General features: G+C 33.5%; 3 protein-coding genes across 5 annotated transcripts; 1 reads left to right on the top strand and 2 right to left on the bottom strand.

The window, feature by feature from the left end:
- Window positions 1-160: 160 nt before the first annotated feature.
- LOC123228024 (protein TONNEAU 1a-like) lies at window positions 161-4,945 on the bottom strand. The gene is made up of 8 exons (XM_044653211.1): window positions 4,732-4,945; window positions 3,626-3,758; window positions 2,328-2,416; window positions 2,095-2,217; window positions 1,567-1,694; window positions 1,424-1,449; window positions 1,187-1,343; window positions 161-498 (listed from the first exon to the last, which is right to left on the bottom strand). The coding sequence occupies exons 1-8, from the start codon at window positions 4,816-4,818 to the stop codon at window positions 444-446; spliced, it is 798 nt and encodes a 265-aa protein (XP_044509146.1). The 5' UTR covers window positions 4,819-4,945; the 3' UTR covers window positions 161-443.
- A 680-nt stretch (window positions 4,946-5,625) lies between these two features.
- Window positions 5,626-8,270, bottom strand: LOC123228023 (uncharacterized protein YKR070W-like). Of its 2 annotated transcripts, XM_044653210.1 has the most exons (12): window positions 8,083-8,270; window positions 7,893-7,996; window positions 7,775-7,810; window positions 7,623-7,696; window positions 7,490-7,530; window positions 7,283-7,354; window positions 6,994-7,186; window positions 6,729-6,824; window positions 6,513-6,580; window positions 6,234-6,417; window positions 6,009-6,092; window positions 5,626-5,919 (listed from the first exon to the last, which is right to left on the bottom strand). In XM_044653210.1, exons 1-12 carry the CDS (start codon window positions 8,205-8,207, stop codon window positions 5,857-5,859), a joined length of 1,140 nt encoding a protein of 379 aa, XP_044509145.1. In that variant the 5' UTR covers window positions 8,208-8,270; the 3' UTR covers window positions 5,626-5,856. The 2 variants fall into 2 exon arrangements, with proteins under 2 accessions (XP_044509145.1, XP_044509144.1); XM_044653209.1 differs by having other exon boundaries at window positions 5,626-6,092.
- Window positions 8,271-9,597: 1,327 nt separating this feature from the next.
- Window positions 9,598-12,791, top strand: LOC123228440 (zinc finger CCCH domain-containing protein 11-like). 2 transcript variants are annotated; one of them, XM_044653876.1, is made up of 8 exons: window positions 9,598-9,988; window positions 10,300-10,384; window positions 10,489-10,629; window positions 10,745-10,833; window positions 11,585-11,773; window positions 11,909-12,039; window positions 12,119-12,221; window positions 12,402-12,791. In XM_044653876.1, exons 1-8 carry the CDS (start codon window positions 9,821-9,823, stop codon window positions 12,585-12,587), a joined length of 1,092 nt encoding a protein of 363 aa, XP_044509811.1. In that variant the 5' UTR covers window positions 9,598-9,820; the 3' UTR covers window positions 12,588-12,791. The 2 variants fall into 2 exon arrangements, with proteins under 2 accessions (XP_044509811.1, XP_044509810.1); XM_044653875.1 differs by having other exon boundaries at window positions 9,608-9,988; window positions 10,742-10,833.
- Window positions 12,792-15,084: the final 2,293 nt, after the last annotated feature.

Genomic DNA, 15,084 nt, shown 5'->3' with positions numbered 1-15,084 from the left:
AGTAAACGCTAGCATTGCCTTAACCGAGGAAAAAAGTTTGGGTTTTTCAAGCTATTACGGGAATAAAAATGGTCAATTCCAGGCGCTACTTAAAATTAATGTCATCAAATCTCAAGATAAGACAGAAAAGGCTGCCACTAAAGCAGAGGATAATTTAAAATGAAGCTGAATTGGTTGTTCTAGCTTGAACTAGAAGGCCTTCTTTCTATTCATTGATTTACCCTTTCGGCATATACTAATACAAAGATAAAGTTTGTAGAATAACAAGCACTGACACTTTCTAAATGAATGCAGAGGGGCATAAAAGTAAGAAACTGAAAGCCCAGACAAAAAATTAAAACAGATGGCAGAATACATAAACTATTCATGGTAATAAAAACATTACAATGGAAAGTTAAAGATACATACTAAACTACATGTGTGGTAATAACACAAGATGCCCTTCATTGCATATGATCATGCCTGCCATTGTCATCTATGATTCCATCACGAGCATGTCTGCAACCAAATCCACCAGATAATTATGAAACATTTCACCGCTACACACATATGGTCAATAGCTCTAAGTTTACTACATAACAATGAAGAAGGGATTTGGCTAATCATTATAAAAATAAGAGAATAAATGAACAGATAGAGGGCCTATACACCTGAATTATCACACTTGATCTCAAAGAAGTTATAGTTGCTACACAGTCATATTGCATTGTTATAAGGTGGATTTGCTACATGTGATTGCACCAAAAACTAGAGTCAAATACACCTAATTGTCAAATCCAAAGGATGACAATATTAATGACAAGATAAAGGATCAGGAGGATTATGCATGGAACAGATTCTGTCTATTGATTAAGTTCTTTTCTGCATAGTTAATAATAAAACCTTCTGGGCTTTAGAATATGGCATTAGATGACACAATGAAATGTCATCCAAACACCATACATATCATGTCAGTTTCAAAAGCATGATGTAAAACAAATAGATATGTAGAACCACCAAAATTGTTGAAAATCCTTGTTAAGAAAATATTACCCTGTATCTTAAAGATCCAAAGATCTCCTCAAACCATGAGGCCACACTAGCACTCAAAAAAGTTGTCCATGGAAGTTTCCCAAATTCACCTTTTTTAATATCTACAAAACCAGAAAAAAAAAAAAATTGGTTCAGAGGGTGTTGAGAAACTAACCGCCGTGATGTCGTTAAATTCCTAGCTTTTCTGTCCAACTGAAGGTTCTCCAGGGCAGCCGATGCCCGAATCACATCATCTGAAAGCTCATCACTGTCATATCTCCAATTGTATTCATCTTTCCTGAAACCAGACATGGATGACCCAGCTCTCCTATCTACATGGCAGAAAGAATCAGATAGAGAAGGAAACAGCAAAAGGAAAATAAAACTAATACAGGATAAAATAATCACTTACCAGAAGTTTGCGAAGCAGGAAGGGGCCTATTGTGATTGGGGAAAAAAAAAAAACATATTAGCCATAAATGACACAGATACAAAAAGCAAAACCGAGAAAGAAAGAAATAAAAGAGGATGAAAAAAGGAAATGTTGTCAAGCACCTCCCCAGTGGAGGTAAGCCCCCAGCAAGAGATAACGATGAAGGTCTTCGTACATTCCTGGACTCTAAATTGGTCAAGACCTCAGATTCTAGTGGTCTCCTTCCAGTAGCCCTTGCTTGGGATGAATTCTGTGGAACAAATATTATCATTTCTTGCAAAAACAATGGAAAAATTTTAAGTGTTTAAAGGACATGAAAATATATTATCAATAAGTTGCACAGATCACATTTGCCAAAGCAAAACTCAATCCCAGTACTAGTTCACACCCATTACAGCTTTAGCCTTTTTTCAAAGATAATCAGAAATTACAAAGCAATGAATTGCATTATATTTTTTTGTAGATGATAACAATAAAAAATGAATATGAACCACATTCAAAAAAAAAAAACCACCAAAATTTCACACTTCAAGAATCAATGAAGTTCTACATCACACGTTTGAATCTTAGAAAACTTGACTTCCTATCAAAAAGAAAAAGTACAAAACAAAAAAAAAAAAATTGGCTCAAAAAGAGATGCAAGATCATACCTCAAACTTCAAAAACCCTTCAAGAACATCCAAAAGCAAAGGAGCACTATCGCCATTTTTGTTAAGATCATAACCGTTTTTGCTACTAAATTCCTTCAACTCAGCTTTCCAAGCATCTTTTTGCTGAAATGTACACATATTCATTCACATATATACAAAAATAACATATATATAAAATAAAAAAGTAATAATGAATCACATTGTAACTATGCATTGTAAAATTACTTGATTACCAAATTACATTCTGGCAGATAAACTTTCATTGTGTGGTTCAGTTGAGCCCAGTCCAAGTATTCACATATTAGTGCAGTTAGTAACCTTCCTGCAGTTAGATAGTCATAAAAGTGATAAAACTATGAGTATCAGCAAAAGCATAAGTTAAAAAGAATTAGAATTTCTCTCAATTTTATAATAGCACTTACATCGAATTTTTAAACAATCGGTGCCATATTTATATACTACATCAAACAAAAATTTCATGTTGGGTATAAAATCAGATATTGAAAGTACCGGGCTTGAAAGAGAATTACGCAGATCGAGGGGAAAATACAAATAAACACAAAAAATTATCTCCTTAGGAGGCGTTTGGTTATAGGTTTTAAAGATTACCTTGGTGATCTATCTTTTATTCCTTTGTTTGGTTTATCAGTAATAAAATATTACAGTAATTTTCTATTACATATGCTGACGTGGCAGGTAATATAGGTGGTAATCTGATTACCACCTTCACCTTAGGTATTTAAAGATTACCAAAGTAATCTTGATTTTATTATAATTATATTAGTATTTATTAATTTTTTGGGACAAAAATAAATTTATTTTTAATTAATATGAAAAATATTTAAAAATGATTATATTCAAAGGTATTTAAGTAAAATAATTTACTAGTAATTTTTTATTACCTTTAACCAAACACAATAATTATTTATACCTATCAAATTTTATCAAACATAGTAATCATTTATACCCAGTAATTTTTTAAGTAATCTATCTTTAAGGTAATCTTTCTATTTTGGTAATAAAATATTACCCAAACCAAACGCCCCCTTAGTATATAAACTAGTAATTCATTTATATTACTAAAACTCTCATCTTGAAATTTGAATGCAAGAGGAAGATAACCGCAATAATTGAAGTAATATAAGAATCATATATCGTGGTAAAATGACCGTTAAAGACAACCCCTTTTCCATCAAGTCACTTAAAAACTGCGTTCCTACAAGAATAATATTGGTGCATAAATTCTGGTTTTTATACAAACGTACACTTTAATTTGTAATATTCTTATCATTCAAGGAGCACCAAGCCACTAGGCTTATGCGATTTCTATTACCATCATGTAACTCACCCATTGTCATCCTAATGGATATAATAAGTGCAAAACATGGCTCAAACAATTTCTTATAAGAGGAATATAATCAATAAAAACCAACAAATTAGCTCTTATGTTAAGTAAAATTCCCAACAACAAATAACGATAACTCTTTCAAAGTTAAAGCAGAGATAACAAAGTTCATATAAGCAAAGTGACCTGAGGGAGAAGCATGAAGTTGTTTTGCACGATCATTGCAACTACCCAATAAGGCAGGAGGCAAACCTTCCTCCTTTTTAATTACCTGGTCCTCCTCTTCAATAGCCTCAAAAACACTAGCTCTGAGTTCGGCCTAGCGAGAAAACAAAAGAATTGAGTAAAAAGGTGGAACAAGAGTTGGGTGATAGCATATGTTTCTTCAAAAACCGAAAGCCATACTAACTAAACGAATAAATAGTGAACCTCGCAAACATAACTTAGTTAAATAAGGATACTACTTTAATTCATACAAGTAATACCACCATAGTGACATAAAAAAAGGCAACTTACACAGGCAATCAGCACTGAAAGTATCATAACACAACTTCTCTCACTCCTTCAAATGGGTAATCTGAACCAATAGTAAGAATTCCACAACTTTGTCTAACATTCTACAAATTGTTCAGAATGTGTTCCTACCACATAACAACTCTTGACAGCCATATAGCACAAATAAACTCTTGACACATCATTTGGTGCTATATTTCTATGTCCTATTTGAATATTGATATTAACTAGAAGAGAAATTACCCTCTGAGAATTCATATGATGATAAGACAATAAAAAATAATAAGACCTCAGAAATAGTCTAAAAGACTAATTAAAGTTGATAAAAGAACCGTTTTCAGAATTTACAGAAAATGAATTCCAAAACTAAAACATTTCCAAAATCATTGTCCGAACAACCATGTTAAAGCGTTACTCATACAGCAGTTAAACCCTAACTTCAAACGAACTCTCGGTTTGGAAATTTTAACCCTATCATCATCCCAAAGAAGTTATCTTCCACGCAACTTTAATCCAGCCATAACTAACTTAAATTGAACTTCACAAACGCTAATTCGGCGCACATTTTTTTAAAATATTCAAAATCTACGAAGAAACGAGATCTGTAACTTGTAAAAATTACTCAATTTAAATACATTATACGCGAACGAACGTAACTAAAAAAAATCCTAATTAGTCTCATTTTCCACCCTTTTCAACTTGATCAAACCATCTCGGCAAAAAAACAACTGAACAAAAATTATAAACGGAAAAAAGGAGGGTAGTTTTTGAATTGGTACCCGGATCTTCGCGAGGACGCCTTTCTTCTCAAGCGTTCGAGTGACTAGGGTTTTCAGGTCCATCATTTCTCTCGTATAATCGTCCATTATTGAAAATGCAAACACTCAGTCTCTGTACGACGTTTTGGAAACTTTACTTCTTCGCTGATTCCGTTCTGTTTGTGTTTGGGGTTTGGCCGTGAGAATAAACAAAAAATAGAGCAGTATTATTATTACACATCCGGCTCGACATGCGAGCGATTATGATTTTTTTTGGGGCCGAATTACTATTCCACCTAAGGTTTGTTACAATCACAAGATTACCCTTTAAGTTTGAAAATTCATTTTATTCACCCATCGTCCAATTTATACCCTTTAGTATTTCAACGTGAAAGATAGAAAAAGCTAAAAAAAAACTTAAATTTGCTTTTACATTTTTTCTTTTGCTGGAGCTCGTGCACGCTCGAAGATGCACAAATCTTGTTAAGCTCGACTCTACTAACGATTCTTGCAAATTTTTATTATTTTTTTCTTGTAATTTGCTTTTTATAATAAGTAAAACAATTGCTTTGTAAAAAATATCTGGGAGCGTTAAAAATTTTAGGTAAAAAATTTAAATTCAAACTTTTATTACATTTATGAAATCTTACAAAAATTACTTACCAATAGAAAAACACAATTGCTTTGTTATGAGCTCTCTATCATTTGCGCATTTTTTCAAATTTCAATTTGCTTTTTCTCTTAAATTTCTTTTTCGGGTGTTTTGGATTTAGATCAAAGAGTTTTCAACCAGGCATTTTATTTATTTATTATTTTGTGGGTTTTGTATTTGCGGAAGCTTTGGTCGGCATTCAAAGTTCAAATTTTGTTTGCATTACTCTTTGTTTGGTTACCGAGAAAATGGGGGAGAAAAAGTGTGGATCATGCATAGTTTTTGTATAAATGTTGTCAAAATGGGTTGATTGAACCCATTAGGTGGTAAGCCTTTCGAAGAGACGCTGCAAAATTTCCTACAAAGCAACACTTCTGTAGTGCCACAACACTATATGTTGGTTTCCTTTGGCACTGAATTTATACAAAATAATCAATAGAGCTCAATTGGGTTTAAAAAAATAAGAAAATGGGGTGTTCAGCAAAGCTGTTGAACTACTGAGAAAAAAACTCCCGTTTCAGGATATAATCTACTGCCTCTTCAACTGTGTCAACAACCTGCACAGCGAAAACGCTCAATGTAAGATAAAAGGAAAGTACCTGAACTTCTCATGGAGAATATGTATGCAATTAGTCATTGCACTTGCCAAATCTGCCGGAAACTCTGCATTGTTACAGCTTTCCTTGAAAACTCCTGTTCTTGTCAAGATAGAAAACCATGGACGTCCAGCCTGAAAATTGGAATGCAATCAGGCCTGATTTTTATGCAGGAATAACTTTTAATTTATTATCAGAGCAAGTGATTTTGCATGATGATAAGGATGAGCAAATTCAATGCACACAACTATAGGAAAACTAGTAGTTGTACCAACCTGTCTTGCACCTTTGATGTCTACAGAGGGGTTGTCACCGATCATGTAAAGGGTTTTGAAAGGATAAGATCCATCATAAGCAACATTTGATGGCAGAAACTGGCCTAAAATGGCTTCAGCATTCTCAAATACAAAAGGATTTGGCTTCCCAAAAGTCACATACTCTAGTGGACTATGGTGAATTCTGCAAATTATTGTCAAACGTGAAAATTTGATTTGTGAAAATGCATTACGATTTCATTATGTATTAATAGGATAATAATAATAATACTAAGCTACCTGTTAAAGACGTTTTCCAGTGCAATTCTGAAAGCACCCATTCCAAGTCGTTGAGAGGGGAATGCCGCCTGTATTAGATATTTTCATTAGATCATACACTACCAAGTTCAAATCCTATTTTGGTAGAATTCATAGAAGATTGATAAAAGCTCCCAAGAATATCACTGATATCAAACTAAAAATCTTATTAAATCAAATTAAGAAACTTCACCTAACCTGGTACTCAAGATCGTCAGCGGCAAAGAACAAAGGTGGCTGATGTCCATTTGCCTGTCCAGGAAGGCCACCAGATCTTAAGATGTCACAGAGAACCTAATGCCAATAATCAAAATGAAGGACATCTAAATAATGATGAGAATAAACTACCTGATACAAAGAACAAATTAAACAAGAAATAATTTTCAGATGAAGCTTCTAAATGGAATACAGTGATGCACAAAGAGCTAACAGTCCACAGATCCATTACAGAATGAGGTAATACCTGAATGTCTCTGCCCCAGTCTACAGGATCACTAACAACAAAAGTTGCCTTAACTCTTTCAGAGGAAACATTATATCCTCTTGTTGAGTGGCTATTCCTATTAGCTGCCCGTTTGGTTGTCCACATCTTGTATTGAGATACTGGATCAATGTTCTCAAAGAATGATGCATACTCATCAACAGAGAGCACTTTTCTGTCAACCAAACTGAACTTTTAGTTGCATAAAATGGTAAAATCAAAGCCATAAATATCAGGCAATACCCAGAATAGACATGAACACGAAGCTTACTTGAAACCATACTCAGACATCACAATAGCAGGTTCTCCTTTACCAGTGGCGACAATAAGTTCATTCTCAAATCTGAAGCAAAATTATCCATAAATCATACAATTCTGTAGCTAATACAATCATACATGTATGTACAAGCAATATGGATATCCACACATCAAATTGAAATATACATACACACAATTCAAAAACAAAATTTTATTATACCTTTTCAACAAGTTTTTAAAAGGTGAGTGACCCTGTACAACCTGCAGCAAGACATCAAAGACTTCCAGAAGTTAATCAATCAAAGAAAAATAGAGAAATATATTCCCGCATCCATGTCATATCAAAACAGCACCTGCCAAGTTAAAATGTTGACACCCAGAAGTTGACTTAACTCTACAGCTCGTCTGGATTCTGGTATGCCACCTCCTGACGATATTATATTATAATAAATTCAACAATTCCTTGTTCCACTGAACAAAAAATTCAATCATTGAAATTTCTCACCATTTGTCAAGAACAAAAATGGAACCTTCAAAGAACCTACAAAATAAATAAATAAATACAGATTTTTCCACTAAAACAAGTGCAATTGTATTTGTACTTTTGTGTTTCAATAAAGTACCAGAATGACCGTACAATCTTTTCAAAGCTTGAGGCGAGCCTCCAATTGGAACAGAGCCACGAAGCACAACTCCATCGATGTCAAATGCGATTCCAAAAGAGCTCCTGCAGTTTCATCATTTTAACTATGAAATTTAAAGATTAAAAGGTTTGAAATTTGAATGATGAGAAACATGAAAGATGAAACGCACTGTTTTTGCGGCTTCGATTTTGACTGAAGCAGAGACAAGGAACGAGAAGGTTGAGTTGATTGAAACAAGAATGGAGTTGCGTTTTTTATCTGAGAAATACTGTAAACTGTTTTGCGAAATCTCATATCTCTGATTTCTCTCTCTGGTCGTGTAGAGGATGGAGGCCGTGGCTCTGAAACATGAATGAGAATATCTTACAATTCATTTTGGTTTATATCCAAATACCCCAGAAAAAATTATTATTCACAAGTTCCCTTTGGATTTCCGATATTGCTCCTAAATCAACCCCAAAATCTTGCATTTTTACAAGAAGAGAAAATTAGATTTTCCCATCTAATAAATAACATTTTTCTAGCTTAAATTAAGTATAGATAACTCTATTTTTACTTAAAATTAATTTTTGTTAATGAAATAATGATTTTAAAAAGTAAAAATATTCTTTTATTCTAATTATTTTATTTTTTAAAACCATATTATAATTATAAATTAACAAAATTTTAAAGGGTGTTGTCTGGATCTGGTTCTCCTTTCAATTCTTAATTTACTGGGAAGCTGATTGAAGCCCTGATCGATCTGTTGGCATCCTGTGATAAAATATAAAAGAATAATATATATTATAAAATATATTAAATTAAAGTATATATAATAAATTTTGAAATTTTAAAGATATTTATGATATTTTTTAAATTGATGATATATTAGTTATAATTTTTTATTATTTTATTTTTTAAAAATTGTATTATACGATATAATGTAATACTCATATACGATATAAAAATTAAGTTTTTAATATATGATTCGACTATCATGATTAAAAATTCGAATCCAAATGAAAAATATTTGGACCGGAGCTTTAACAAACCTACCTAATTTATTAGGGCCCATTACCGACCCACCTGAATGATATTGATATTTGATTAGAGATGAAAATTTTGACCCAATTTTAGGGGTCCTGATATTCTTCGACTCCAATAGAGAGGGATTCCCTAATAGAAACAAAGAAGGGGATAAAAAAAATCTCTCAATCGGGGATGGGTCAGGGATAGCGATACATATGTGCCCTCTCCGTCCCTTTATATTAATATATTTATTTAAAATACTAATATATTTTTATAATTTTAAATTATTTATATTTTTCAAATTTATTTAGGTTTTTGTTGCTCATATTAAAATAGTTAATAGATTATATTTGTGATATTTAGAATAGTAAATTAATTTTAATTTTACTTAATTTTATTATTTAATATATTTATATTATGTTTAAAAAATATAAAAAAAGATTTTTTTCTCACGGGAATAGAGAGAGGATTTTTCTTTGTAAAAAAGGGACGGAAAATTATTTTCATTCTAATAGCAAGGACTAACCGGGGATGGGGATTGATATCCCTACGGGGATTGAGATCCCCTCTCTGCCCTCCCTGTTGTCATCCCTCTATTTGATACAATGTGTGTTCTTACAGGAAGCAACAGGTCACATTCTCCTCTAACTTACGAACGACACGCCGTTTATACTTTTCATTATCAACGACAAGTCATATATAGGGGAACATATGAGTTCGCCTTTTAGATGAAACAAAGCAAAACCCATAACCCTTCTTCCGCGAACCAATCTCGCCGGCCGAATCTGAAGCCCTTGCTCATATCACTTTCGTACTTCCTTGGTTAAGCTGTCAATTTAGGTTTTCTTATTATTCATTAATTTTTGAATTTGCTGATTCGTTTTTGAATCGGGTTAAACATGCCACCGAAGCAATCGAAAGTCGATTTAGCGAAGAAGCAAAAGATCGTCGAAGACAAAACTTTCGGTTTGAAGAACAAGAACAAGAGCAAAAATGTGCAGAAATACGTTCAGAATCTCCAACAATCAGTTCAGCCCAAACCCGACACCAGCAAAATCGCCGCCAAGGTCGGCTTACTTAGCCTTCTTTATATTTGCTTCTGTTAGTTTAATGGATATTATGTAGTCATCAGAATTCTATTTTTTAGCTAACTTTATTAAATTTTAGCTCATTAGGTAGCTTAATATAGTTTTAGCAGTGTTTGGCTCGTGCAACTGTTTCAGTATTGTTTTATTGCTCACAAGAATATACACGCAAATGAGTTAGTAAAAGCTAAATTAGACTGATAACTGATGAGGACCCTTTTGAGACTGTAAAAGGAAAATTTGATCAACTTTTTTTTAATTGCATAACCAATGCCGGTTTATTTGATAAACAGAAAAAGAAAGAGGAAGAGAAATTACGAGAAAAAGAGCTGAATGATTTGTTCAAGATTGCTGTTAGTCAGCCAAAAGTACCAGTTGGTATGTATTGTTTACAATATTACAGTTATTTTCTTTCACTTTTCAAGTCTTGTTGCATGTATCAGTTAGAACGTGTATCACTTTGTTTAGTGAAATTTTTATAGGTGTGGATCCCAAGTCAATATTATGTGAGTTTTTCAAGGTGGGACAATGTCAAAAGGGTTTCAAATGCAAGTTCTCACATGATCTGAATGTTCAAAGGAAGGGTGAGAAGATTGATATATACAGCGATAAGCGTGATGAAGGTAATGGACATATATTAACTTATGATCTGTATTATTTTGGCTCTTATGTATTATTACCATTTCTTTTTGAGGAAAAGAATTGACTTTTTTTCTGGGGATTTATTTTGTTAAGAAGAAACAATGGAGGATTGGGATCAAGAGACACTGGAGAAGGTTGTTGAGTCAAAGAAGAAAGAGTATAACCAGAATAAACCAACTGAGATTGTATGTAGTTCCGTAATTCTTTATCTTTTCTTCTTGTTTGATGTTTATTGTGATTTAAGTTGCTATATGTTTTAGGTTTGGAATTCTCTCTCCATAAATAGTCAAGCTTTTCTATTGTATTTTATGCTTCTAAATTTTGTTGCAATTCTGATGCACACAATAATCTTTTAGCTTAAGGATTGAGGTGGTAGTATGCCAAATCAGCTGCAGATGTAGCTATTGCAGGTACTGATTTAGGGCAAGATTTGTTTATCTTCATACGTGTGGGTGGTGAAGTGGTCTCTCTATCTCTTCACACGAGTAGAGGAAAGGAAAGACGCGGGAATGAGTTGCAAAATAATAGTATAAATTGTGAAGCTGTAAAATAAAACTATGAGGTCACTGTCCTCCCTCTTTCTTCCCCTTGATCAATCCTTTCTTCTGTTTCCTACCTGAACACTCTATAGGCTCCATGGAAGCATCTATTAAGCTGTATTTGCTGTGGTTCTGCTCCTTTTCTGATCACTTTTTGCAAACATGTGCTCTGCATGATTTGGTGGGGAAAGAAGAGAACTTGTCTTTGTTTTCTTTTCAATTGACAACAATTTGCTTCGTTCTATGAGAGGAATATCATCATCTGTAAAGGCATGAGCAAATGTCCATGGGTTGTAGATTGATTATTTGTTGGAAATGGAGTGTTGGAGTGGAAATATATTTTTCTTTTGGAAAAAAGCATGATTTTGGATAATTGGTTGTTTTGTTGTTAATGTAGGTTTGCAAATACTTCTTGGAAGCAGTGGAAAAGAAGCAGTATGGTTGGTTCTGGGTATGCCCAAATGGTGGCAAGGACTGTCATTATAGACATGCTCTTCCTCCTGGATATGTCTTAAAATCTCAGATGAAGGCACTTCTAGATGAAGAGACTGAGAAGATTGCTGTTGAAGACGAGATTGAAAATCAGGTTGTCTTCTTTGTTTCTATTCTTTGAAATTTCAGTTAAAACAGATTAACTTTTATTTTGCATTTTTTTTTTTTTTTTGTTTCTTCTATATTTGCTCTTCATTTCTGACTAAGCTTCATATTCTATTTTCTTCAGCGTGCAAAATTAACAGTATCAACCCCAATGACTCCTGAGCTATTTATGCAATGGAAGAAGAAAAAGATGGAAGAAAGAGAAGCAGGCTTGGCTGCAGAACGAGCAGACAGAGCTAAGAATGATAGGATGAGGTATTTTTCACTGGATTGCTCACTTGCATCAAAATTTTTCCATATAGAATTTTGTAAATTGATTTTCCCTTCATTTCAGTGGTCGCGAGTTGTTTCTCTCGGATTCAAGCTTGTTTGTGGATGATGCTGAGGCCTATGAAAAATACCAGAGAGAACAAGAGCCTGAGAGTACTGAAAATAAGGTAATTTGGTTTGGTCATTTTAAAATTGTATGTTTTTGTGATGGTTCGGAACTTGTATCAGTTCATAATTTTTTGATAGTGAACTTTCCAGACCCCTTTTTTGATCCCCATTATGGAACACAGGAACTGCTATATGGTACTGCTGATTTATATTTATATTCTCCTTTTGTGTGATTATAGGTTAAGGATGGATCAGCAGGACCAAGCACTTCCTCTAATGAAGTGGCCAATTCTGAAGAGATCCTTCCTGATGACGATGACGATGACGATGACGAGCTAGACCTGGATGAGTTAAATGAACTCGAAGCAAGTTTGTCAAGAACATCTATTCAAATTCGTGAGCCAGGTATCAAAGCTTTATCTTAAATGGACAAAGTGAGAGAGGCTCATTTGTGGCAATCCACCATGATCTAATGAGGGGACAAGAGTTTATGTATTCGGCTGTTAAATCAACCATCATTAGTGAGAATAATCCATGTTTTGATCCAGACAATGTTCATCATGTGCACTATTTTTTTTTTTTCAATCGACATTGGATTGTTGAGATGGCAGCTAGTTTTTTTTTCTTTATTTTGGTTTTGATGCTTGATGATCATCCATTGTTATTCAGTGTGGGCATTTTGAGTTATGCGTATACATCAGTAAAATTTCGAAAATAAGTTGCAGATATTAGTGTAGTTGGCAAGATAATGCCACAGTGCGTGTGCCTACACCTTCTGACCGAAGAAATTTCATAGCGAAAATGATGGTCGGCTTGTTTGTTACTTATTTGATCCCCATTTTTATGGACCACAGGAACAGCTATATAGTACTGCGATGATCCCCCTTTATATTTATGTATCCATCATGTCTACTTTCTGCGATGATCCCCATTGTTATGGAATGGAAGAGATGTAAGATTTCAGGACCCCATCTTGCAAGAATTGACAATGAAAGATTAATATTTCAGAGAGGAAAACAATAGGGAGCCCCCCACCGGCCAAATTCATTAATTACAGAACCCAAAGTGAAACAAGAACTACAACTTCTTAGGAACGCCTGCGAATGCCAAAACTGAGGTGCAAAAACATGACTTCCAAGGCTAATTATCACACATAAAGTGCTTCCCTTTATTCAAATAACAAATGATAGTGGAAAGAAAAAAACACTACTAGGCTTTGTAAATTAACTACATAATTCCAGAAAAAGAAATCTGGTTTAAGAATCTGAATGCCCGTCTGAAGTGTAATTACTTTGAGGTGGTGGTGTTGTTGAAGAAGAGCTTCCACCTTCACCATTCTTTTTTAGCAGTCCAGCCACAGTAACTGCAACTTTTACTTTCTCTGCGATCTCTGAGAATATCCTTTCTTTAATTTTACCTCTCTTTGGAGGAATTCTAGTTCCTCTGGGTGTATTGTTGCCTTTATTTTCCATTGTTTTGAATAAAAAAAAGAGAGGATGAGCTAGACCCAAAAGGCTTTGTTTAGAAACAGAGTTGCTCTGTTTCTGATAAATGAAGAGAAAGAATGGAAATTTTCAGTTTCTCAGTCAGTGAAAACTAGAAGAAAACTGAACTGGAATGTGTGACTGCCAGAGACAGGTGGGGTTTATTTATAAAAAAAAATTCCTTATTAGTCAAAAGCTTTGACAGAGTATGAACACTGAACTCATCCTAATTTCTAATAAGATGATAAAAAATATCAAATGTTGACTTAAGGTGACATCAATTAGTGCATCCTCAGACAGTTGTTTTTTTAATATATATATATATATATATATATATATATATATATATATATTAAATTTTATGAGAATGAACTCTATAGCATTCCATAGACTTGTACAAATACAATACATCAATGATGTACAGTAGCAAGAAAGCTTAAGTGTCTGTGTGTGTATATATATATATATATAAAAATGATTATCAAGTTAATTAGCATATGAAGCACCTGGACAAATACAAGGACGTAGGGCATAATTTTCCACAATTAGCTACACAAATTTTAGTTGGGTTTAGTGTTTTATGAGCCATCAAAGTTCTAGTCAGCTGCTAGGGTAGAAAATTAACAGTTGGAAAGACATGTACATGGATATGGTGATGTTTGGTGAAGAAAGTCTTTCGAAAAGAGTCAAAACTCTCCTCTTCCCATGGTCCCTTCCAAAAGGCAATTTTCTCCAATCATCTTTTAGGCCACCATCTGCTATTGGATTGAACAGTCAACATCATTTAAGGGATGAAGATAAACCAATTTTCAATGTTGAACAATGAATGAACAAGGCTTTGAGAATAGCTTGAGTGGCAAAATAGTGAGATTTCAATCATGTAAGTAAAAATTTAAACATCTTTCAACGACATTTTAAGAGTAAACTTACTCAGACACTGGGCTTGGGTAACTTACAATGAGGTTTCACCTTCTTGCAGTGGTCACTCACATTGCTGAGTGAATAGGCCTAGGATTTACTTCAGAAACCCACATGCTATTAATAGTATGCAATTGCATTCAATTTTGTTCCTCCACCAAGTCAAATTTGAATTGTCTTTGGGAGAAAAGTTAGGAGAGTCAAAGATATAGCTTTCAAGTTCATTTCACATTCAATTCAAACAACTCTACGAGTCAAAGAAGGCAAGTGGAATGGCCCTGTCTTAATTTTTCCAATACTCTTTCTTAATTTGTAAACCTCAATTAATTCTTCAATTTTTATCTTCAAAATCTTTGGTACTCCATCTTCAATTTGTTTTTGATCTTCAAATTCATGCTTTGACACTTATTTCTTTACATGTTGCATCAATTTTAATTCTGTCTTTTAAAGCTTTACTTTCTTTCTTCAACTTATTGAATTTTGCATGAATTGAACAATGAAAGAAGCATCATGTAATTCT

The sequence above is a fragment of the Mangifera indica genome, chromosome 10, assembly GCF_011075055.1.
Source record: "Mangifera indica cultivar Alphonso chromosome 10, CATAS_Mindica_2.1, whole genome shotgun sequence".
NCBI lineage: Eukaryota > Viridiplantae > Streptophyta > Magnoliopsida > Sapindales > Anacardiaceae > Mangifera > Mangifera indica.
This window is presented reverse-complemented; position numbering and strand designations above follow the sequence as displayed.